This window comes from Emys orbicularis, chromosome 1 (genome assembly GCF_028017835.1).
Source record: "Emys orbicularis isolate rEmyOrb1 chromosome 1, rEmyOrb1.hap1, whole genome shotgun sequence".
Classification (NCBI taxonomy): Eukaryota; Metazoa; Chordata; order Testudines; family Emydidae; genus Emys; species Emys orbicularis.
The window spans coordinates 215,840,585-215,863,727 of NC_088683.1; the positions used below are offsets into that span (position 1 = coordinate 215,840,585).

The 23,143-nt window shown below is 46.6% G+C and overlaps 1 protein-coding gene across 1 annotated transcript in view; it reads right to left on the reverse strand.

Moving 5' to 3' along the window:
• Window positions 1–3,817: 3,817 nt before the first annotated feature.
• XK (X-linked Kx blood group antigen, Kell and VPS13A binding protein) overlaps window positions 3,818–23,143 on the reverse strand; it is a 28,583-nt gene continuing 9,257 nt past the window's right edge. The window contains exons 2-3 of the mRNA XM_065400182.1: window positions 15,567–15,829; window positions 3,818–6,898 (exon numbers count right to left, since the gene is read on the reverse strand). Coding sequence (XP_065256254.1) covers window positions 6,069–6,898; window positions 15,567–15,829 — 1,093 coding nt within the window. The 3' untranslated portion in view covers window positions 3,818–6,068. The remainder of the gene's footprint in view (window positions 6,899–15,566; window positions 15,830–23,143) is intronic.

A 23,143-nucleotide genomic window follows, 5' to 3' on the forward strand; every position in this document is an offset into this window, starting at 1 on the left:
CCGGAGCGCTACCGGCTTCACGGTTTGCCGGGCAGCCCCCAGACCCTGCGCCCCCGGCCGGTGCTTGCCCAGCGCAGCTGGAGCCCGGGAGGGGAAGCGCCCAGCCGGGGGCGCAGGGTCTGGAGAATGCCCGGCAAACCGTGAAGCCGGTAGCGCTTGGGCTTCGGGCAGCCCCCTTGCCTCCGGACCCTGCGCCCCCAGCCGGGCACTTCCCCTCCCGGGCTCCGGCGGCGCAGGGTCTGGAGGCATGGGGGCTGCCCGAAGCCGGTAGCGCTCGGGCAGCCTGGCTCTGTTTAAGAGCCGGGCTGCCCGAGCGCTACCGGCTTCGGGCAGCCCCCATGCCCGGCTCTGTTTAAGAGCCGGGCTGCCCGAGTGCTACCGGCTTCGGGCAGCCCCTGTGCCTCCGGACCCTGCGCCGCCGGAGCCCGGGCGGGGAAGTGCCCACCCGGCGGCTGGGGTCCGGAGGCAAGGGGGCTGCCTGAAGCCCATAGCGCTCGGGCAGCTCCGCTCTTAAACAGAGCCGAAGAGTCAGGGGAGGAGCAGAGCCGCCATTTTCCCGGACATGTTCGGCTTTTTGGCAATTCCCCCCGGACGGGGGTTTGAGTGCCGAAAAGCCGGACATGTCCGGGAAAAAGAGGACGTATGGTAACCCTACTGTGGGGGGCCATAGCCCCTCCACCTGCCATGGGCAGTGCACCCCAGGGGGAGGGGACATGGGCCAGGGGCTGCTCTCGGGTACCACAGACCTCCTCTCAGGGAAGGTGGAGGGTCCCGCTCCCCATAGTGGCCCCAGCTCCCTGGCTGGCTCTTACCACAGCCCAGCTCCGGCTTCTGGCCTGGCCAGGGGGCAGGGCTCCTGCATGTGTCCCGCTTTTGCCTTTTGAATAGTACAGGGAGTGAAAGAAAATTTCTGCTTTACGTGTTTGGATGTTAGCAACTGTTGCAGAGAAAAGCTAGGAGCTGGTATGTTCATAAAAAACTGGTTTTCAGCAATTTTGTTTTAAAATATATATCAGTCTTGCCAACCCCAACCCCTTCTGAATGCTTGGGGTTGGCAAGACTGATATATATTTTATATATATATATAAAATATAGATATGTAGTGCTGGAAAGGACCTTGAGAAGCTACCAAGTTCAGCTCCCTGCACTGACTTGTCATGAGGCAGGTCCCAAAAATCATGAGATTGGCTAAAAACCATGAGATTTTAAAAAAGTGAGTGAGAGAAAGTTCTTTTCATTTGCCTTCTGGTTCTTGAGATTTTAGAAGGTCTCGTTTTCAATCTTTTCTCTGCAACAATGAGGGCTAGGGTCTTACTTTAAAAAAATGAAAGGCTGAGATTCTCACCCAATCACATAACTCCATGATCTGGGGCTTGAAGAAAAACATCAGATATCATGAGATTTGTGATAAAAATCACAAGAAATGGCAACCCTACATTCATTTGCAATGTAACGTTAGGGTTTCCTTTCCTTATTTGACTCAAGTTTCTTTATACTGGTAGCTCACTTACAAAGCAACTTTTCTGATTAATTAATATCTTTAGTGGTACACGCTCTCCACTAAGAACACTGATTCCTTTTTTCTTTTTACTCCCCAAGTATAGTACCTAGATAATGCAAACATATATTACAGTTCTGTCCAAATGGATCTGGTGTGACATGAAACATGCCAATATGGTGTAATCTTAAATGTGGGTTTCTAAAAAGTGAAGTTCTAAGAACTGGGACTGACACAAACACGTTTCATCATTTTAATCAACATGTCTTTGTTTTACAAATATATGAGAATAGACAAGAACCAGGTCCTGCAAGCCTTTATTCATATGAAAAATCATACACACACACACACACACACACACACACACACACACACACACACACTCATAGCTACCACTGTCCCTTCCTCAATATGAATAGCTAGGGAACAGCTTTAATTCATGCTCCACACTGACCAACTAGAGTGCAGATCTGACACCAGTGTTTCTGATCAGTGACAGTCAATGTTGGAGCAAGGATTTCTTTGTGCCCCCCTAATCACTGCATGCATAGGATCAATGTAATCATTAGTACCCCAGGCCAGTCATGCATCAGAGCCTGAGCCATAGTACAATTTGGATGAAGGGGAAAATGTGGGTCAACAGCTAATACAGAGTCCAACACTGCACAGGACTTTTGCCTCTGTCCTTCCTTCATACATTCTCTTCCCACCAGCAGTGGTAACACAGAGTGATCAAAAATATGTATAGCAGCCGTGTTATCTGATGGGTTTATTTAACCTCCTCTCTTAGATGTAGTGACTGTATATTTGGAGCATGGCAGCCTTAAATAATAACACTTACAAAGAAGTATTTGACCTATTATCTCAGATATAATTGGCTACCTCTGCATAACTAAGGCAAAGGCATCAGAACTGCAACAAAACCCATATATAATCATCATTATAATTATTTAATATATTCAGTAGCCTCTACATGCATTTCAATAGACCAGTATAAAAATAGTAAATAACACAGAACATTCTCTAAAAATATGTATATACATAGAACTTCATTATTTGTATGTGAAAGAAAACACTACTGACTATGTCTATGCGTATTCTAGACTCTTAGATGTCAGCTTCTGCTATTATTTATTTTAGTGTGGTATAAGTATCTTATTGGCCTGAATTTGGGAAGATCGCATTGTTCCCAAATGGCAATAACACAACACCATTATTTATCCCACATAAACCATATGAATTACGGGGGGAAATGCTTTACAAATATCTCAGAGAATTGCATTGGTATTATTCTTAATATCCTATTTGTGAGGGAATTCTGCACCACTGCGCAATGCAGAATTTGCACAGAAATTAATGTTTTTGCGCAATTTCCTTCCCCCCGCCACAGAAATGGGCTGCAGAGCTGCTGGTTGCCACTAGGGGGCACTGGACCCAGCAGAGCCAGAGGGAGGGGGAGGAAGCTAGAGGGTGCCAGGCAGCTGCAGTTCCCCACACGCCCTGAAGGAAGGAGGCACCATGCATGCAACTCCATACAAGTCCTGGACCCAGCATCAGGCTGTTTCTCCCTCTGGATCCCTGCGCTCTGTGGGGGAGGGGATGCAAGTGTCTGGGCTGTGGCGGGGGGGGCCCGCAGCTGGGCTCTGGGGAGGTAGGGGGTGCATGTGAGTGTCTCAGCTGGGGGGGTGCCCTGCAGCTGGGCTCTGGAGGGGGAGGAGGTGTGGGTGTCTGGCCCCCCTCCTGGGCTCTGTGGGGAAGGGGCAGAGAAACAGGAACTGGGTTGTTGTAGGGGTTTCCTTAACTCTCTACTCCTGCAGGAATTTTTTTGTGTCTGTATTGTTGCAGACATTGGGCTGGTCTACACCAGTGGTTCTCAAAGCTGGTCCGCCGCTTGTTCAGGGAAAGCCCCTAGCAGGCCGGGCTGGTTTGTTTACCTGCTGCATCCGCAGGTTCGGCCGATCGCGGCTCCCACTGGCCGCAGTTCGCCGTACCAGGCCAATGGGGGCTGCGGGAAGCGGCGCAGGCAGAGGGATGTGCTGGCTGTGGCTTTGAGAACCACTAGTCTACACTATATAGTTGCTGATAGGTATTTTGAAATGAAATACCAAAAAAATTGAAACTGGTGTGACTGTATACTGTTATTTTGACAAATAAAATGTACAGATTTTTGCAGAATTTTAAAATATTGTGCACAGAATTTTAATTTTTTTGGCACTGAATTTACCCAGGAGTAATATCCCCTCTTCAGGTTAAGCTAAACTGCCTTAATTGCCAAGGGGCGAAATGTCAGACCTAGGTGCTAAATTAGCACCTACTTAGGTATTCAGGAACTTAATGATGATTTTCATAGTCATCAATTGGGTGTCTAAATAAGAAGTTAGACACCCAACTTCAGCAAAGTACAGTAGAACCTCAGAGTTACGAGCACCTCGGGAATGGAGGTTGTTTGTAACTCTGAAATGTTCGTAACTCTGAACAAAACGTTATGGTTTATGGTTCTTTCAAAAGTTTACAACTGAACATGGACTGGGTAAAGTTTCAAAACTGTACTATGAGAAGAAAAATGCTGCTTTTCCTTAATTTTTTTTGTAGTTTACATTTAACCCAGTACTGTATTGTATTTACTTTTTTCTTTTTCTTTTTGTCTCTGCTGCTGCCTGATTGCTTACTTCCAGTTCCAAATGAGATATGTTTGGTCACTTCTGGTGTTCATAACTCTGAGGTTCTACTGTAAGTTGGCAAATACACCCCTGTGTGTCCAACTGTACAGGCTTGGACCAAGAAAAAAAATTCTGCACTATAGTCTTAGCTGGTGTAAATCAGTGTAGCTCCTTTGAAGACAATTACAGCTTCCACCATCTGTTCCTCTAATTCATTGTTTCAGAAACTTCTGCAAATGATCTAGAATGTTTTTTCTTTACACAGAAGTATTGCAGTCTCCCCAAGAACTTATTCAAAACCTACCTGGGGAAGTGGACTCATTTACAGAGTAGGTGTCAACCCCACATGTGAGTCATGTGCCCATGCCAAACTCATGCCAAGAAAGCCTTTACACTATCCCACCTCATAATGTAATGAGGTATTCAATATATATATGCCACACACACACACACACAGACCAAAGTAAAAAAATAATAGCTACCCTGTACAACTGCAGCATGAAAACATCCAGTAATAAAAAGAGCTCCGACTCTTGCAGCATTCTAGGTGCAAGTGCAACTTGCCATGTCTCTGTCCCTACTCCCATCTCATGACAATTCTGATACAGGTGCATTGACATCATCGTTTCTTTCAAGGATGTCACGGTCTACTTTAAAGCAGAATAGAGACTTAGCCAATGAATGGTAAAAGGGATTCCAATTAATGAATTCCTGTCATTTGTTTCCAGTGGCACCCACAGTGTGTTAGGCTCAGGACAAACACAAGGCGCTGAATCAAACATGAAAGGCTGAATAAGTGAATACATTCTTCAGACTTGCAGTCAATGGATTGCATTTTAAAACAAAACAAACCTCTTTTGAAAATGCTCCGAATAAACTGTCTTTCTGGGGTGCCCAGCTGCCAAAGTGTTCTCAGCACCTTATGAAGCACACAAATCATTTTGATTAATCAAGGTGATGTTGTGCGAAAAAGTCTTTAAGCTCCTCTTTTAAAAGGACCCAAATCTCTGGCACTTCTGAAGCCAACAGGGCAAGGTAGTCCAAAATACTGATGCTGTGATAACCAAAACATAACATTAAATAAAAAAGATGGGCTGAATTTCTTCTGCTGCTATACGACCGATTGATATGGCTCTGCCTCTAGTTAGAGATAGTTCCAGACATATTGTGTTGGGCGTTTGGTAATGTACACGACACCCCGTCCATTCAAGGCTTTAAACATTACAATGAATACTTTAAACTCGATCTACACACCAAGAAGCACTAAATGCAGACAGTGAAAGAGTGCATCAGCCTAATGCCCTCTGGCCATTCTCAGAAATAATCATGCTCCAATACCAGCAGTAGGGAACTGGCCTGCGTCGTAGGCAGCCTAGCATAGAATGCCTTGCAGCAGTCCAATCCTGATGTCACAAAAGCCTGTGGTACGGTATTGCACCAGTCAGGATGTAAGAGCTGATTATCTTAAAAGCAGAAAACCAGCTAGATCACAGCTAATCATCTACAATTACTAGGTAGTCCAGTACCATGCTCAGCTTCCATGCTGAAGTGGCCTGCTCTCATGACATTCTCTACTTAGTGCATTTCCTAGGTCTTCTCATTCTCCTCAGACCTCCTGAATGAACCAGACCAGGGTCAGGTCCATTTTGCTACAATTTAAAGATGTCTCCTGTAGGGATTTCAGACTAAGCAGATGATAAACCTCTGTGTGAAATCACCATGTAATATAAATCCACAGACAGTGGTTGCTGTATGTGTACATGTGTCAAGTGTGCCATATGCATGTCAGAGTACCCATGCAGTACAGCTGCACTGGCAGAAAAATTAACAAGGCTCAGAGTCCAAGGTACACAATGCTTTGGGTAAGTGTGCAGTAGCTTTCCAGTTCTGCCTGCTTGCCACTAGCCACTTTACGCATTGGAAGAAACACTCTGATGCGGATTCCCATTCTGAGACTCATTTGTCTTGTAACTGGCCTGTGCATCATCACCAATACCATCCGGTGATTTCAAGTCTGCCTTATCCACAGGCGTGGTGGCCTTAGGCGGTTTGCAAGCAAAGCAGAGGTACTTGAAACACGACAGCAAACCTTCTGAAATACTGGATGAGAAGAGCTTTTTGCATGGGTGGCAGAACTGGTAGAACACCAGCATGAACAGGATGGCCATGCAATAGCCAATCAGCAGCTGCAAGACTAATAAAGGGGCACACACGTACAGGTAGACATCTGTTTTATAGACATACCACAGCAGGAGGAGGAAGGCATTCTCAATGAACCTTAGCATATAATATACAGCCAGTCGGTACCAATTTTGGGATTTGTTAATTAAGTCAGGATCATTTAGCTTCAGCTGCACTGCTGACCAGCAGAACATGTTAATGCCAGCATACAAGAAGGTGAGGAGGCACAGTACAATGGTCGTGCCCACCCTGGTCAAAGCCTTCTCTATGTTTTCAGGGAAAGGAGACTTGCTTTGCCAAAAGAGAATCCAGGGGTAAAAGAAAAAGCCAAAGAAATTCAGGAGCACCACAGGCAGGACCCAGATTTGAAGCACAGAACTGAAAAGGACCAGGACTACAACCCGGGTGGCAATCTCAAAGCTTCTCCAGAGGAATATGCAGAGGTAGGCTGCAGCTTTCACGCTGACGTCATAATCATCATACTTAATCTTAATGGCGAGGATGTTGCAGCGTAATGCACCATATACAATCGACAGCAGAGAAAGGACCATGAAGATGCCTGGGAAAAGAAAAGATTATCAGAACCTTCTGTTTTAGCAAATGTTAAATGAAACACATTCAGATAGTACAAAGCAACTGGAAAGCTGCTTTAACAGGGCAGCCAGGGACTTCCCTTCTCTAGGGCAGTGGACCCCAAACTGTGGGGCATGCCCCCTATGAGGCGTGGAGGAACGTTTTGGGGGGAGCGTGCAGTGTGGCCCAGGCCAGCCCTCACAGGGGGTGGAGAGCGCCACCCAGCCCCGCTCTGCCCCCAGCCCTGCTCCCCAACTCCAGATACAGCTCCACTCTATCTCCAGCCCAGCTCCGGCCCTGGTGCCAACCGCAGCTCCGCTCTGCCCCCACTCTGTCTAAGGTTGCCAACTTTCTGATTGCAGAAAACCGAACACCCTTGCCCCACCCCTGCCATTTTCACCCAGCTGGGGCAGAGGGTTGGGGTATGTGAGGGGGCTCTGGGCTCGGAGGTGGAGCTGAGGGGTTCAGAATGTTGGAGGGGGCTAAGGGCTGGGGCAGGGGGTTGGGGTGCGGGAGGGGGTTTGGGGTCTTGCTTACCTCAGGCAGCTCCCAGAAGCAGCTGGCATGTCCCTCTGGCTTCTATGCACAGGAGCGTCCAGGGGACTCCGCGCGCTGCCCCCATCTGCAGGCACTGCCCCCGCAGCTCCCATTGGCTGCAGTTCCCAACCAATGGGAGCTGAGGAGCCGGTGCTCGGGCGGGGGCAGCACACAGAGCCCCCTGGCCACCCCTGTGCCTAGAAGCCGGAGGACATGCTGGCAGCGTCTGGGAGCCTCGTGGAGCTGGCGGCGTTTGCGGCCAACCAGACTTTTAGCAGCCCAGTCAGCTGTGCAGACCAGAGCCGCCAGGGTCCCTTTTCGACTGGGCGTTCCAGTCGAAAACCGGACGCCTGGTAACCCTAGTTCTGCCCCCAGCCCAGCTCTGCCCTCACTCGCTCTCCACCCCCAGGCCAGCTCCACTTCTAGCCCCAGCTCCTTCCCCCCTCCTCAGTTATGCCCCCAGCTCCACCTTCAGCCTAAGCTCCTCTGCTGAGCCAACTGTGCAGTAATGAAGGGGGGGTGCGGACAGAGGCCATTACTGGTAAGGGGGGGAGCACGACAAGAAAAGTTTGGGCACCACTGCTCTAGGGGGAATCCCTAAGTAGTATGCAGCCATTCTACACCCCACCCACTCCTGACCCCGTCCTTTCACTGACGTAGGGGATATGGTCACAGTAGATGGGAGCATCACCAGAGTGCACTGTGCTCCGGCAATCCAGGGCTGACAAAATGACCCCTATGGAGTTGTTCCTGCCAGCACAAGTTAGAGCCTCTGAGGTTATTCTAGCTTCTGCCAAGGGCTAAACCAGCTCCTGGACGGCCCCAGGATTGGGGGATGAGGGGAGCAGAAAAGTAGCAGAAAGCAATGTCTGTCCCACTCTCCTCAAAAGGAAACAGAGTCTAGCAATTGTGGTCAAAACATACTACCTCACCCTTACAGAGGGAGCCCTTCTCCCTACCAAACTTGCACACTAAAAACAAGGGTGAACTTGGTAGCAGCTAATACCTAGTTTATTTGACCATGAATGGAAAAGATCTAACTAACTACACTGTGTGTGGTCAGTTGATCAGACACGGATCACAGGCTGTTACTGGCACCCTACCCACTGTGATCATAAAGGTTACTTGGGGAAATAACCTTTGGGCATGGGATTTTGGCAATGGTGCTCACACTTATGGAACCAACCACCCATCGATTAGTGACTAGTGGTAGGCTGAGTTAGTTTTTAAAATCACAGCTCACGGTGCTTTATGTCTGATGCTACTTTTATCTGGCTGTAAATTAGGAAACACCTTGGGACATTTGTAAAAAACAACAACCCCAAACACTATGTAAATGCTTTAATAAAATAATACTTTGCAATAGCATAGTGCTTTTCAACCTAGGATTTCAAAAAGATTTACAAAGGTACTATTATCCCTATTTTCTAGATGGGGAATGCTGAAGGAACCAAAAGATTTAAAGTGTTTTTTCCAAGCTCTATTGTTTGTGCAATATCTATCTGTCTGAGGTACTTATATGGCCCCCCTCACTGTAGTATCTGAGTGCCTCACAATCTCTAATGGATTTATCCCTCACAACACTCCTGTGAGGTAGGGAAGTTTTACGGAGGGGGAACTGAGGCACAGAGACTTGCTGATGGTCACACAGGAAGTGTGTGGTGGAGCTGAGAATTGAACCCACGTGTTCCAGGCCAGCACCCTAGCCACTGAACCTCCTCCGTCTCCTTGTGGAAAAGATATATGTGGCATCGACTGAACATTTATTCACCTGACTACATTTTATTTTCTTTATTTCTCTAGCTCCCCCAAAATTATAGAACCTGCCGGACTGAATTTAGAGATGCTAACTTGTAGCTATGGAAATCCATCCTTCTGCATTTCCCCCACACCTACTTATGATTGATTCCTCAAGTGAAGGGGCTTCATTGTTATTTAAATGCTGCAAAGAGTGTTTTGTGTCTGGCACCTAAGGTGACAGCTGCTGGCACTACAGCAAGGCTTTGTGTTGCCGGGATGGGCATCTCCTTACAAAGCTCCCAGGCACTTATAGCAGCAAAGTGCAGCCTCTCACCATGAAAATGGGAGTTCGGAACTGTCATGCAGTATCTGAACTCAGTGTCACGTGAAACCGTGACAGCAGCATTTTGATACTCCATAATATCAGTTGCTAAAGTGCTTTTTTAGCTGACTACTGGGATTTGAGCTGTAAATTAAGATACTGAAAAAATGCATCAGCAGACTCAGATAAATGAGAACAGAGTTTTCAAACCTGATGCCTAAAGTTAAGACTCCTCAATCTATAATTAGGCACCTAAAAATATGTGGCTTGATTTTTCAGAAGTGCTGAGCAGCCACAACACTGCTGGGTGCTGCGTATGTTTGGCACCCATGAAAATCGGGCCACTTTTATTTTAGGTGTTGAATTATAGATTTAAGACACAAGTTTTAGGCATTCATGTTTGAAATTTTTAGCCTTAACCTTTGCATTTGAATACATGGGAGTGTTTTAAATGCAAACAATTAAAGTAAAAACCATAAATGATACAGTCATTTCTTTTAGAGTTTAGGGGGGAAATATTTGCTGAATGTTAAACTAATTGGTGATGCTACAGCACATTCTATTTTATTAGATAAAATAAGATAAACAGATTAGGTAGATCTTAATTGTCATGTCAATTATTTTAATTTAGTGCTTAGCAACCAATGCTGTCTGCAACCTTCAATTAGTGTATGTTTCATTATCCTCCAAAAGGACCGTATTCACTTCTTTATTACAGCTATTTAACCATGCTCATGAGGTTCTTCTGTTTGAAGGAATTAATCTCTGAACATGACTCTGTAAGAAATGGAGCTATTTTAGGATCTTGGAGTAACTAGGGGGATTTTCCTTGTACATTTTAACTACCAGTGTGTCTTGAAACATCTCTCAATTAATTTGGAATAGAATGTCTGATAAGGAATTATCCATGTATTTAGACACTCAATATCAGTTTGTAAGGCCAAATAACAATTACAGTAGTATATAGCAACATGCATGTTCCATTATGGGGAAGGATTTCTCCTGTAAAATGCATTATGTATTTGCTTGTTTATCACTTGAATTTTTAGCATTTTTTCCTTAAAAACAAATTCCTATGTTTTGTACATGGTATGAGGATTTTTTAAAACATTGTCTCCTACAGAATACTGGCCAAAAGCAGACCAGCAAGTGAACACAGTTATGAATACCAATGAGAGCCTGTTCTTTCAGCACTCTTAGAAATCTTTTCTCAAGTTCAGAACTGGCACTGCAACCACAAGAGCAAATAACTTTTAAGAGCTAATTAAGCAAAAAATTATTTTTGCAATTTTGTTAATAAAGTGAATGCTCTCACTAAAACTTTTTCCTGGCTCAAAAAGATTGTACTGAAAAGCTGTTTGACAAGCTGGCAAGCATTCAGAACACTACCTGGTCCCCCTTTAGTGATTAAAAAAAAATCTCTTTAACCCATTTGCCCTCACAGCTCCGAAGCTACTTCCTATTCTGAATGGGTATTTTCCCATTGGTAGCAATCATGTACAGCATCAGGTTTGTAGCCCAAGCTTGCTCTATACCCGAAGTCCCATGCTTGTAACAGCCTACCTGTCATCAATCCACATGCCACAATCAAGCCAGTGGGAATGATACTGTGGGGCAGCCAGGGAAGAAAATGTAAAGGAATAACATTGCCTGCAGTGGACCTGTCCCTGCCTCAGCACCCACTATGAAGATCAGTGAGGAAGTGAGGGGATGATGGAGTCAAAGATTTTCCCCTAAAACTGTCCTAAATCCCTCAACAGCAGTGCTGTATGATAAAGGATTCTGCTCTCCTTGGAAGATTGGGGCAGTATTCTTTTTAAGAACCAGTGGTTTGAGTGACACTCTACTTCTAGCACTACTACGTTTTTGTTTTTTTAATGACTTATGGCTGACAAAGCCTGTCCTTCCCCACCTCTTAGTAACATGAGGGTGACTGCTGCCCTACGTGACTCATACCATGGTATGCTAATAATACTGACACCTAGCAGAACCTAGCCACTAAATCTAGATTTTTCAATCTTCGGTCTGTACAGTTAATTACATAAACCTGTGCTCAGGCCACTCTAAAAATAAGGCCACTTATTTTGGTACCTAAGGTTTGGGACCCAGATGTGAAAATATGGTCTAAATCCATAATTTCCCTCTTTAAAAACACTTATTAATAATACTGAAAAGTATCCCACACCTCTTAAAAATGTTGTCCTAACTACTGACAAGGAAGAGTTCTGTGGTTGACAGCTTGCTGGGATAGCAGAATCTGCCGCAGCATCTTAATATATCTGGCATTGGCAACGATGCCTCGAAATCACATAATGCTTCTCCGTCCTTGCCAAAAATCCCAGTTTATATTCACTAGGTTTGTCATGTTGCAGAAACAAATGTGTTTCAAAGGCCATGTAATCAGATACTGCCTCTTTTCATAAGAGTTATAGTCACAATTACCACCTTCTTTAACAAAATCTTTTTCAAAAGAAGCTGCTATAACAGTAGGAAATCCATCCATTTCCTAGGGTAAGGGAGTTAAGAGATGATCCTGTCAAAATATACAGTAATTGAAGGTTATTTTAACTCTGTTGATGACAGTCTAAGCAAGGAGACGAAGGACTGGGGCATGGAGAATTAGTGGAGTGATGTGGAGAACCTTGATGCGCTACAGCCTGTGCCATGAGCCTTTCTGTGACTAATTCATGAAGCTTTATTTGAGTTCTCAAAGCACTTTATAAATGTGGGTAAATATTGTACAAGTGAGGAAGCAACTGAGACGAGAGACATTCCATGATTTGCCCAAGGACACACAGCACATCAGCAGCAGAGTGAAGCACAGAACTGAAGCCTCCTGATTCCTAACCCCCTGTTCTAACCCCTAGACCATGGTACCCCCACATTCACACCATCGCCCAAGTGTCTGTGGTACCTTTCACAAGTACTACATTCATCCAAACAATTTCAACACAAATAAGCTGTGAGCAGATAAATAGCACCACATTTAACTCTCGGTATAAGAAAGTCCTTCTTGTCCTTGATTTAGGTCCTCCTCAGTACTACAGCTTATGAGAAGAGGCACCCATGGCAACATGCATTAATTCACAAACTAAACAAATGCACTCTGGCCAACTTTCAGCCTCCTGTTTAAAACGGGTTTAAGTTCAGATTTGAAAGTTACAAAGAAATAAGACCCAAATGTCTGAAGGAAGGATCACTGTCTGTGAAGACACAGGTGCAATGCTTTCCAAGTAATCAGTCAGTCCCTTTCATTCAGTATTATATAGTGACACTTATCTGCTCTAGACTGCTCCAAGCCAGGCGTGGAGGGGGATGATGTGGCATGCATGGTAGCTGCTGTCTTTGCCTGAGTGGAGGAATTTGCTTATGAATCTGTGATTTAGAACTCTGTGAAGTTTCTTGACTGTTTGGTTTTGGTGAACGTACCAATTGCCATTGTATTTGTTATTCTCTATCAATCCTAATGACCCGAGACAGAGCCTTTCTTCTTGGTGACAGCGACTAGCAGCCAACAGTACTAGCGGGAAAAACAACCCAGATGACCTTTCTGAAGCAAACGCCATCTGCAGATCAGCACTTGGAGCCCAAGTGCTAATTACATTGCTCAGTGCAGGATACTTCCATTCTGTTCTCATCCCCATGCCATGGTTCACCCTGCACGGGATTAATTCATCTTAGCTGTCAGGCACAATGAAGTAGCCAGAGCAATGCTTTGTCTTTCAATAATCTACACAGCTATGTGCCTAAATAAGCACTTTGGGTGCCTTTAAAAATAAAGCTGGCAGCTGCTTAAGATGACATAATATCACTATATGCTGATTAATTTCTTAGTGCCAGCTGCTTTAGATGCATTCATGCTGGTAATGGACATTGCACTGTGAAAACCCAGTTCCCTGTACAAGTAAATCCATTGCTTTTGAGAGGCCTGGAAAAGGAAACTTCATTTTGGCTGTTTAAAAAGTACCATTGCCAAAGGCTAATTGACTAGCTTTGAATAAGTAATTTGTTCAGTGATCTTAGTCCAGTCTCTTGTGACCATTTCACTGTCATAATGTCAAAAAAATTCAGTGTGTCTATCCCAACATGGAAAAGAAGGCTGCTGCCAGTCAGCAGTGAGGTACTTTGACAGATATGTGTGGAAAGCCTGTATGCTGTGTGCTTGCAGTACACCTGGCCATAACCTGATCAGTCTAAATTTCACTCTTTCAATCTCTTTGCATGCTGAGCTGCGCCTTCTAACTAGGGTGCATCACCTCTAAATCAGCACTGTTGTATTGCTAAAGAATACAAAGGTGTGTACATGGGGTCGTAGAAACACAGCTTTGCTGGACACACAGACTATGACTTGAATTTTTTTTAAGCATCTTTTGTCAGCAGCATCAGCACACCTGCTATATGGGAGGTCCTGGTCTACAGTCAGCTCCGCCCACTTGTTTTCTGTGCGAGGTGATAAAAGGAGCATACAGTGTGATGGGGGAAGTGCCCATTACATCTGAAATGAATACTTCAGCTCAGTCGACAGACCACATCGGTTGCATGCTGTCAAATGACAAGGGGTCAGTTGATCGTCAGTGGGGCACAATCATCTGCCTCTCTGACCATCAACTTAGACCTACGTTTCATACTTAATGAGTCAGTGAGATCAGGGCCGTCCTTACCGAAATGCAAAGTACGCAGCTGTGTAGGGCACCAGGAAATTTGGGGCACCACATTTCCTGGTGCCCTGTGCAGCTGCGCGCTGCTCCAGCCCCTGCTCCGGCTCTTCCCCATGGCCCCCGCCCCTGCTCCACTCCACTCCAGCCCCGCCCCCACTCCCCTGAGGACTCCAGAAGCAGTTGGGCCTGCACTCACCAGTAAGTAGAGCGACCTGGCCCCAGCCTGCTCCGCTCCCCTGGCTCCCAACTGCGCCACCGGTGAGTGCTGGGGGGCGGTTCCCCCTCCCCCAAGCCTGGGAGCCAGGGGAGCAGAGCCGGCTGGGGCCGGGTCACTCCACTTCCCGCAGGAAGAGGCCAGCCCCCCTCCCCCCATCTACCCCGGAGACCTGGGGCCAGACCCCCCCTTCCGCGGAGGCCTGGGGCGGGGCCCCACACAGTCTCCCCCCCCTGCGGAGGCCTGGGACCAGCTCCCCCCCACAGAGGCCTAGGGCCCCACACAGCCCCCCCATGGGGGGGCTGCATAGGGCACCAAAATAGCTAGGGATGGCCCTGAGTGAGATGACAGCTGCCACCATCATAACTGTCCTCACTAGTGAGCCAGAACCTGCATGTGCATACCTGCCCTCTCCCCAAGTTGCAGCTAAAGTACAATATTTAGATAAGTTGTTACATGGGGCACTTCTCGAGGCTTCCCCAGCTGCGAAACCAACAAAGGTGCGTAGCCTGCCTGGGCTTCTCAGCCAAAGGAGCCATTCAGTAATCTGGCAGGGAAGCACCTTTGCTGAGGCAGCCACCTAAAGCTCACTCAGCTGACCAAATCCTTCCTCTTATTACCTGATTGATAACTGGGCCTTAGAGAACATCAGCTGGGGAAGCACAGGCCTATGTCCTTCTGGTGCAGCAGAAGCAAGGTTTACCTTGGCAACAGCCAAGGAAGAAGAAATCCTTTAAGGTTTCTCTGTATGTATTTTATTTTATTTCTTAAGGTAGTAGTTCTTTGTTCCAGCATGGAGAAAATATGCTCTACCATATACCCAGGCCAAGTGTTTAATGGGGAACACAGGGCAATTTTTTTCTCCTTAAATATAGGTCAGTTCCTCTGTCTCCTTGATAAGCTGTCTCCTTATCATGCCATGATCTACAAGATTGCTTTTTATACAGCACTCAAAAGATGCCACAATAAGTGCTTTAAATTAAAATTTGATGGGGTAGAGGAGAACCTGGGTGCAGTACAAAGTAACAGCTGGCTGAAACCCACTGGAATGTGCCCAGCAAATGAAGTTGTTTCAAACCTGTTCCTCCAGCTGAGGCAAAGGTAGGCAGCTCAGCAGAAAGTAACCTCTGACCCTCCAACTCTCACTCCACCAATATATAGACTGGACACAAACTATACATACTTCTAGCTGCTGTGATCTCCTGCTGCAGGACACATATATACAGCTGAAGTGTCAGCTGAGGCGCTGAGCCGAGGAAAGCCTGGATCACAGATGCCCTGCTGAATGCAGATCTATGTGTAAACAGTTTGCCTTCAGCCTGGCCCACTTCCTTCTCAACTTCTTCTGAATGTCCATCTTTAGGCATCTGCCTCTTCTTGGTGATGCTGACATAAGGCTCTTCAAATCTCCCCGCATGAAAGTAAATGTAAAAGACTTCCACACACCTGGAAGTAAATCAACAGATAAAGAGTGATAGGAAAAACTCAAGGGTCTTCCAATAGTCTTATCAACATTCTAAGCCCATTTTCACAATTGCTAATACTGTGTGTCCTGCTCTCTGATAACCAATTTATTTCCCAACTTTACTGTGTTATGACTAGGGCTCTACCAAATTCACATCCAGGAAAAATGCATTACAAACCGTGAAATCTGGTCTTTTGTGTGCTTTTACCCTATATCAGAGGTTCTCAAACTGTGGTCCGCAGATCACCAGTGGTCCGCGAGCTCCATTCAGGTGGCCCGCGGATAGTTCCCTCTAAGATGTGCGCCTGGGTGGCCGTACACAAAAGCATGAAGGGCCAACCCACCTAATTAGTAGAGCCACGCAGGCGTGGCTCTACTAATTAGGTGCCTGGACCCCTGGAGAAGATGAACATGTAAGGTGAGGTGGTGGCCTTGGGGGGAATAGGAAGAAGGTGGGAGAGGGCAGTTGGGTGAGAAGAGGGGGTGGTGGGAATCAGTAGCATAGCTAGTGGGGTGCAGGGGAAGCAGCCGCTTCCCCTCAGCACGTTTTAAAAAGCGGCGCGCCTGCCGGCCGGCGCTGACCTCCTGCAAGCAAAGGGGGGCAGCACGGCCAGAGGAGCCATGGGGAGGGGGCGGCACGACCGGAGGAGCAAGGGGGGGCGCAGCAGGGCGGCCGGCAGCCAATGGGGGGGCGGCGGGCGCGGCTGGAGGAGGCAGAGCAGGGGGGGAGGGCGCAGCATGGCGGCCCGCACAGCGTGGCCGGCAACTGCGGCCAGAGGAGCGAGGGGGGGCGCCTTTTTTATGTTTGCTCCCCCTGCTCTTGGATCCTGGCTATGCCACTGGTGGGAATTTGGAATATGCAGGGCTGTGGTGGCCAGAGAAAGCCAGCTCCAGGGCTGCGGCTGCTGGGGAGAGACAGCCCTCCTTCCCAGTCTCAGCTCTGTGGCTGCTGTGGCTGGGGAGAGAGGGAGAGACCCCCCTCCTTCCCAGCCTCAGCTCGGGGGCTGCCGTGGCGGGGGAGAGAGGGCACATCCATCGCATTAGAGAGGTAAGACTACTGATACATCTCTACCCTGATATAACGCTGTCCTCGGGAGCCAAAAAATCTTACTGTGTTATAGGTGAAACCGCGTTATATCAAACTTGTTTTGATCCGCCGGAGTGTGCAGCCCCCAATCCCCGGAGCGCTGCTTTACCGTGTTATATCCGAATTCATGTTATATCGGGTCGTGTTATATCAGGGTAGAGGTGTATTAAAATATGAGTTGTGCGCTTTTATTTGTAGAACAAAAATAGTTAATTATTATTAAGGGTTTTTTTATATAGCACTTTGTACCATTAGCTAACTATTGTTTGGATAAAACAACATTTGGAAAGATCATTAAGTGGTCCGCCGAGACCCTCAGCAATTTTCAAGTGGTCCGCGAAAAAAAAAAGTTTGAGAACCACTGCACACTATGCAGATTTCACAGGGGAGACCAGCGTTTCTCCAATTGGAGGTCCTGACCCAAAAGGGAGCTGCAGGGGGAGGGGGGATCGCAAGATTATTTTAGGAGGCCACAGTATTGCCACCCTTACTTCTGTGCTGCCTTCAGAACTGGGTCGCCAGAGAGCGGCGGCTGTTGGCTGGGCGCCCAGCTCTGAAGGCAGCGCCCCGCCAGCAGCAGCGCAGAAGTAAGGGTGGCATTACCATACCAGAGTTTGGCACCTGGCCAGCACTGTTGCTCTCCAGCTGCCCAGCACTGAAGGCAGTAAGGGTAGCAATACTGCAACGCCCCCATATAATAACCTTGCAACACCCTGCTCCACAACTCCTTTTTGGGTCAGGACCCTACAATTACAACACCGCGAAATTTCAGATTTAAATAGCTGAAATCATGAAATTTACGATTTTTAAAATCCTATGACCGTGAAATTGACCAAAATAGACCGTGAATTTGGTAGGGCCCTACTCATAATGGTGAGTTGTCCTCTTGAAGCGATATTAATATCCATGAGTCTACTCACCGGGGTAAGCATTTTCAGGATCAAGCCTTTGATTTGTATTAATGACCCAAATTATAAGTAGCTGTCATCTGAGTTCTAGATTTGTGATGGGGAATTATATATCCCAACCTGAAAGCAAGGAGCCATGTCAGCCAGCCAGGTGCATTATCTGACCAGAACATCCCACAGCCAATGGAGATTACTACTATTACAATTCAGTACCTATAATTAAGGCTAAGATTTTGTCATGGTTATTTTCAGTAAAAGTCATGGACCGGTCACGGGCAATAAACAAACATTCACGAAAGCCGTGACCTGTCTGTGACTTTTGCTGCTGTGGCTCCATGCTGCTTTCCCCCACAACCGTGGTGGCTGGGAGCTGCAGGATTCCCCCTCCGCCTACAGTGGCTGGGAGCTGCAGAGTGACCATATTTCCCAAAGAGAAAACGGGACACCCCAGCCGTTCGCCCAAGGCATCCCCCTCTTCCCACACGAGGCTGTTGCCTGTCGCTGGAACCCTGAGGAGGGCCCCCTCAGGAGTCTGTCACCTATCGCTGGAACTTTGCAGGTGCCCCGCCCGTCGCTTGTCGCTGCTGTTGCCTGTCGCTGGAACCCTGCCAGGGCCTCGCTGGCTGCCAGTGCCAGAGTCCCGCAGCCCCTGGGGCTGAAGCAGAGAATGTCACGGAGGTCTCTGGAAATCGTGGATTCCGTGACTTCCATGACCTCCATGACATAAACGTAGCCTTACCTATAATAAAATTCTAGGATTGTCATTCTTTCTGCGTGTCACTCAGGCTTAGAATATCTGAGAGTCAGTGTGAAGCAATGGAAACAGCTACAAGCATAGTGGAGAGTTCTTTTTGTTAAGAATATCACCAGTCTGAATAATTACTAGGATTTGTGGTCTGTTAACATATAATTTTTAAAGGTCTCAGACATTTTGACTTTATGAATTATACCTATGCAACAGCACGGGCTTTCAGCTACAATAAGACATGTATCTGTGCCATTCCAAGAATCCTAGACCATTGTGCAATCTCAGGTAACTCAATCAATCACCACCCTTACTCTATAGCTAATTTGTATGCAACAATTTCATTGGTTGTGTGAGGGTGACTGCACAAATGATGGATTACCTGGCCCAACTGCCACCGTTCTTCAAAACACCCGCCAACAACACAACCAGGACCCACAAAAGCCCCCGAACACATATAGCCCCTCACTACAGCATATACCCCTCATTTGCCAAGCACACAATGTAACACTACTTTCCCAGCACCACACACTCATTTGCCGAGCCTCACTTATACTTCCCATAGAACAGTAGCCATGGGTCATCACCAGGTTGAATCATCACTGAATTTGTGGGCTGTTACCATCCAGTTTTTAAATTCTCAGCCATTTTTAGCTTTTTTTAGACAAATGACTTTAAATGACCAGTTAGAAAATACATTGAAGAGCTCAGATTATCCTAGTGATGACGCCTCTCCTCCCTTGAGCCCTGTCAGCAGCAAGATAGGAAGGGACTTCTGTTGGTGAGCAAACTACGACTATATTAATATTAATATTCCAGTGGGCTGCTCCAGAGAGTAATGTCTGTTGGAGCTAGAAGCTGAATGGAAAGTCTGTATGTTTTAAAAAAACAACCCATGACTGAGAACACACCATTGTCCCAAATAAAACATTTTAACAATAAACTGTAGAAGAGTTTAGGCTTTTGAAGAGTGCCTGCTGGTCAGGTAGACCAGGAATACTCAAAGAAGCAAACTAAAACTTCTGCTATCTGGGTTGTGTTGGGATACTCTCTAATTCGCAGGGACAGGGGTGGGGTTAGGAGTCTTGTTTTTAAATAAACTGGTATGCTGTTTCCCTATCAGAACCACAACTAAGGCAACACATGACAGCAAATGCTCTGAACCAGACTGTCCATACCTGGTGTGCTTCTGTGTACCACCACTAAAGCATTAATGGTACCTTTTCTCTAGTAAAATACAATTGACCTCTACCCCTCACCCCTGAGAGAGCATTACTGCAATCCTTCCACTTGGAGACTGAGTCCCAGATCCTCAGAGGTATTTACATGCTTAACTCCCATTGATTTCAATGCGAGATAGGTGTCTCAATACCTTTGAGGATCTGGGCCTGAGTTACTTTCTTCCTTCACACAGAACTAGCTCCTGTCCCAATCACAAGCAACCCATGAGGCAGAAAATAAGCAGCATTTCTTCATTCCCCTTGCACAACTTCTATTCTACCAATCCCAGTGTTAGTAGCTGGGGCCAGCAAATGAAGAGAAAAGTCACACATGGATGCTAAGTACACTATAAGCACTGTTAGACTAATCACTACAAAAATCACAGCTAACTGTGCACTAAGCTCAGCTATGGGTAATATTTTTAAAAGCACCCATATAACTTAGGAGCCTAAATTCCAACACTTAATAAACCATTCAGGCTTATATTTTCAAAATTGCCTGCGGGATATGGAAACTCAATTCCCATGAATTTTAGTGGGTATTGGGCTTCCAAATTGTCAGGCGCCTTTGGAAATTTCAGCCTATCTTTTGTTCCTGCAGTTCACCACATTTAAGTCTGGGTATAGCAGGCATTTCTCTGGTTGTAGTAGAATGTGAATTTTACAGCCAGAGGGGAATTTTTCAGCAAAAAAAATTTTTTTGTTGGAAAATGCTGATTCGTTGATACCAAAACTTTTTGCAGAAAAGGGTGGGTTTGAACAATTTCCTGTTTCTTTTTTAAGTTTCTAAATTGTTGAAATTGGATTAAAGTTTCATTTTTGGTTCAAAATGACTTTTTGTTTTTAAATGAAAGTTAATTTAAGGTAAATATATATATATAAATTAAAATGTCAAAATTGAAATGAAATGTTTCAAAATTATTGAAACAAAACATTCTGACTGACCTGATCCAAAAAAAATTTGGATTTTCAATTAATGAAAAATTTTGACATTTTGACTTTTCATATCAACTCAGGAGCAGAAAAGTTTTCCACATCTTGAAAATTCTCATGGAATGGGAAAACCACCCAACTGTAGTGAATTCCTTGTTTCTTTTCTGTCAGTGTTATGTAGATACAGTTTTGCACACAACAAAATGTTTAATTTCTTTCTATTGCGTTAAGTACCAAAACTTTGTACCCCTGACTTCAATGGACCAGGATTTGCTCACCAGTGTTTTGCATAAAAGCCCTTGGTATTATCCTTTTTTGCCTCTTGCAAGAGAATTGTTTATTACTGTGTAAGTAGAGGTAGTCCCTGCTGCAGACAATTTGTAACCAAGTAACCACTTTAGAAGAGGTCTGGTGGCTGAGTGGTTAAGATGCTCATCTACACTCCTAAAAGTTGTGGGTTTGATACTTGCTTAATCGCATGCTGAAAGGCCACCTCCCATTAACCTAGCTGCTCCATGGGGTTAAAGAAGCCAAAGGTGGTCGGATGCGATGCTGGCTCCATCACGCCATTGTGTACTGTTGGCTAGGGAACTGATGTGCCTTAACCATGCTGGCCTGATGAGCCAGTGACTTGTAAGAACTTTGACCCCCTTCTAGGCCCATATTAGAACTTAATGAACAGTAGGGGTGGAATATACACTATATTGGCCTAACTTTACTTCCACTGAAGCCAGTAGTACTCCAATTGATTTCAGTGGGAACACAGTTCAGCCATGCTGAGTGCTTTTGAAAATCCCATTCTACACATTGTACTTACTGTAACAGATACAGTTCAGAACAGATACAGACAGAAAGGAGCCAACTGTCACAGGACAATGACACACACAGGCACTCACATGGGAGACCTAAGTTGCAGTCCCTGAGCCAATGAATATTGATTTATTTATACAAAGTGGAACAGCGTTAAGAGGCAAGCCTGAGAAAGCCCCATAACCCAGTGGTTTGGGCTGTCACCTAACATGTGGTAAACCTAGGCTCAAGTCTCTGTTCCCTATCAGGTAGATGGGAGACTTGAACCTATATCTCCCACAGCCTGAGTAAATACTCTAACCACTGGGCAAAAACTATAAGGGAGGGTGGAAATCCTTCCCACCCTCCAGTAGAAAAGGCTTAGGCACCTACCTTTAGGAAAATTGGCTGTGAATCCCTAGCAGAGGGAGACACCTCCCTCCAGCCCAGATGTATGTGTCTACGCCCCTTAAGGGGTGTGGCCTTATCACACACCCCTCTCCGCCACATTTCCTAGTGGCTAACTTAGGCAGCTTCCTGCTCAGTTTGCTAGTGTAAGGGGACTATTATCCCCTTACTAACATTCAGTGGGGGTGTTTTGGTTGGCTAGCTCCCAGTACCAAAAGGGGAAGGGTCGATGGGAAATCAGGATCCTGAGACTGACAGTCCCCAGGGGCAACGGGGAGAGGCCAACGCTCCAGGTCAGCCTGATTGACAGGACGGGCAGGCTAATCAAGGAGTCAGGAGGTCGAGGGGGTCCCGTCCTCTGTGTGAGCTGGAATTGCCTGGGTCAGACAGAGTGGGGCCAAGCTAAGGAGAGAGCAGGGGCCCAAGCTGAGCTGGGGAGCAGAGCTGCAGCCCCAAAGCCAGAGCACAGCCCAGAGAGAGCAGACCTGCCGTGGGAGCAGAGCTGCAGCAACTAGAGCCAGAGGGGCCAGACAAGCAGCCAGGAAGCAGGTCAGAGCTGGGAGCAGAGTCACAGAAGAATTCTGCAGAGCAGACCTGTGCTGGGAGCAGAGCTGTAGCAACCAGAGCCAGAGGGGGCAGAGAAGCAGCCCAGGGAGCTGGAGGCAGAGCAGCCATGCTGAGGCAGAGTGGAGCAGTCCGAAGCCGGGTATGGTGAGCAGCTGGGGAGAGTGAGGGGGACCCTGGGCAGTGGGCCCAGCACAGGGAGACGCCTCAGCCAAGAGGCTCTGCAGGCCAGACTTGGAGGGGGATCGTAACCCTGACAGGGCGGGGGTGACGCTGTGAAGAAGGGTCCTGCCACCTAGAGCCTGAGAGCGTGTGGCCACCGCCAGAGCAAGTGTCCAACCCACAGCATCCCTGCAGCACAGCCAGAGCCTGAGAAGGAGGCCTGGGACTTACAAGAAACAGACGGTGACCTGCCCTGACGTTCCAGAGACACTGTTTGTAATGTTCCCTGCCACAGAGCAGGGTGATGTGTTTCCTTTAACCTTTCCCATTTTTCCTTATTCCTTTGTAAACTAATTGTTAATTAAATAAACTGTATTGCTTTAAATCGTATGTAATGATCAGTGGGTCAGGAAAGCATCCAGTGTAGAGAGAGCACCCCGGAGTGGGGACATCCTAGCCCCTGACATAGGTGACCACAG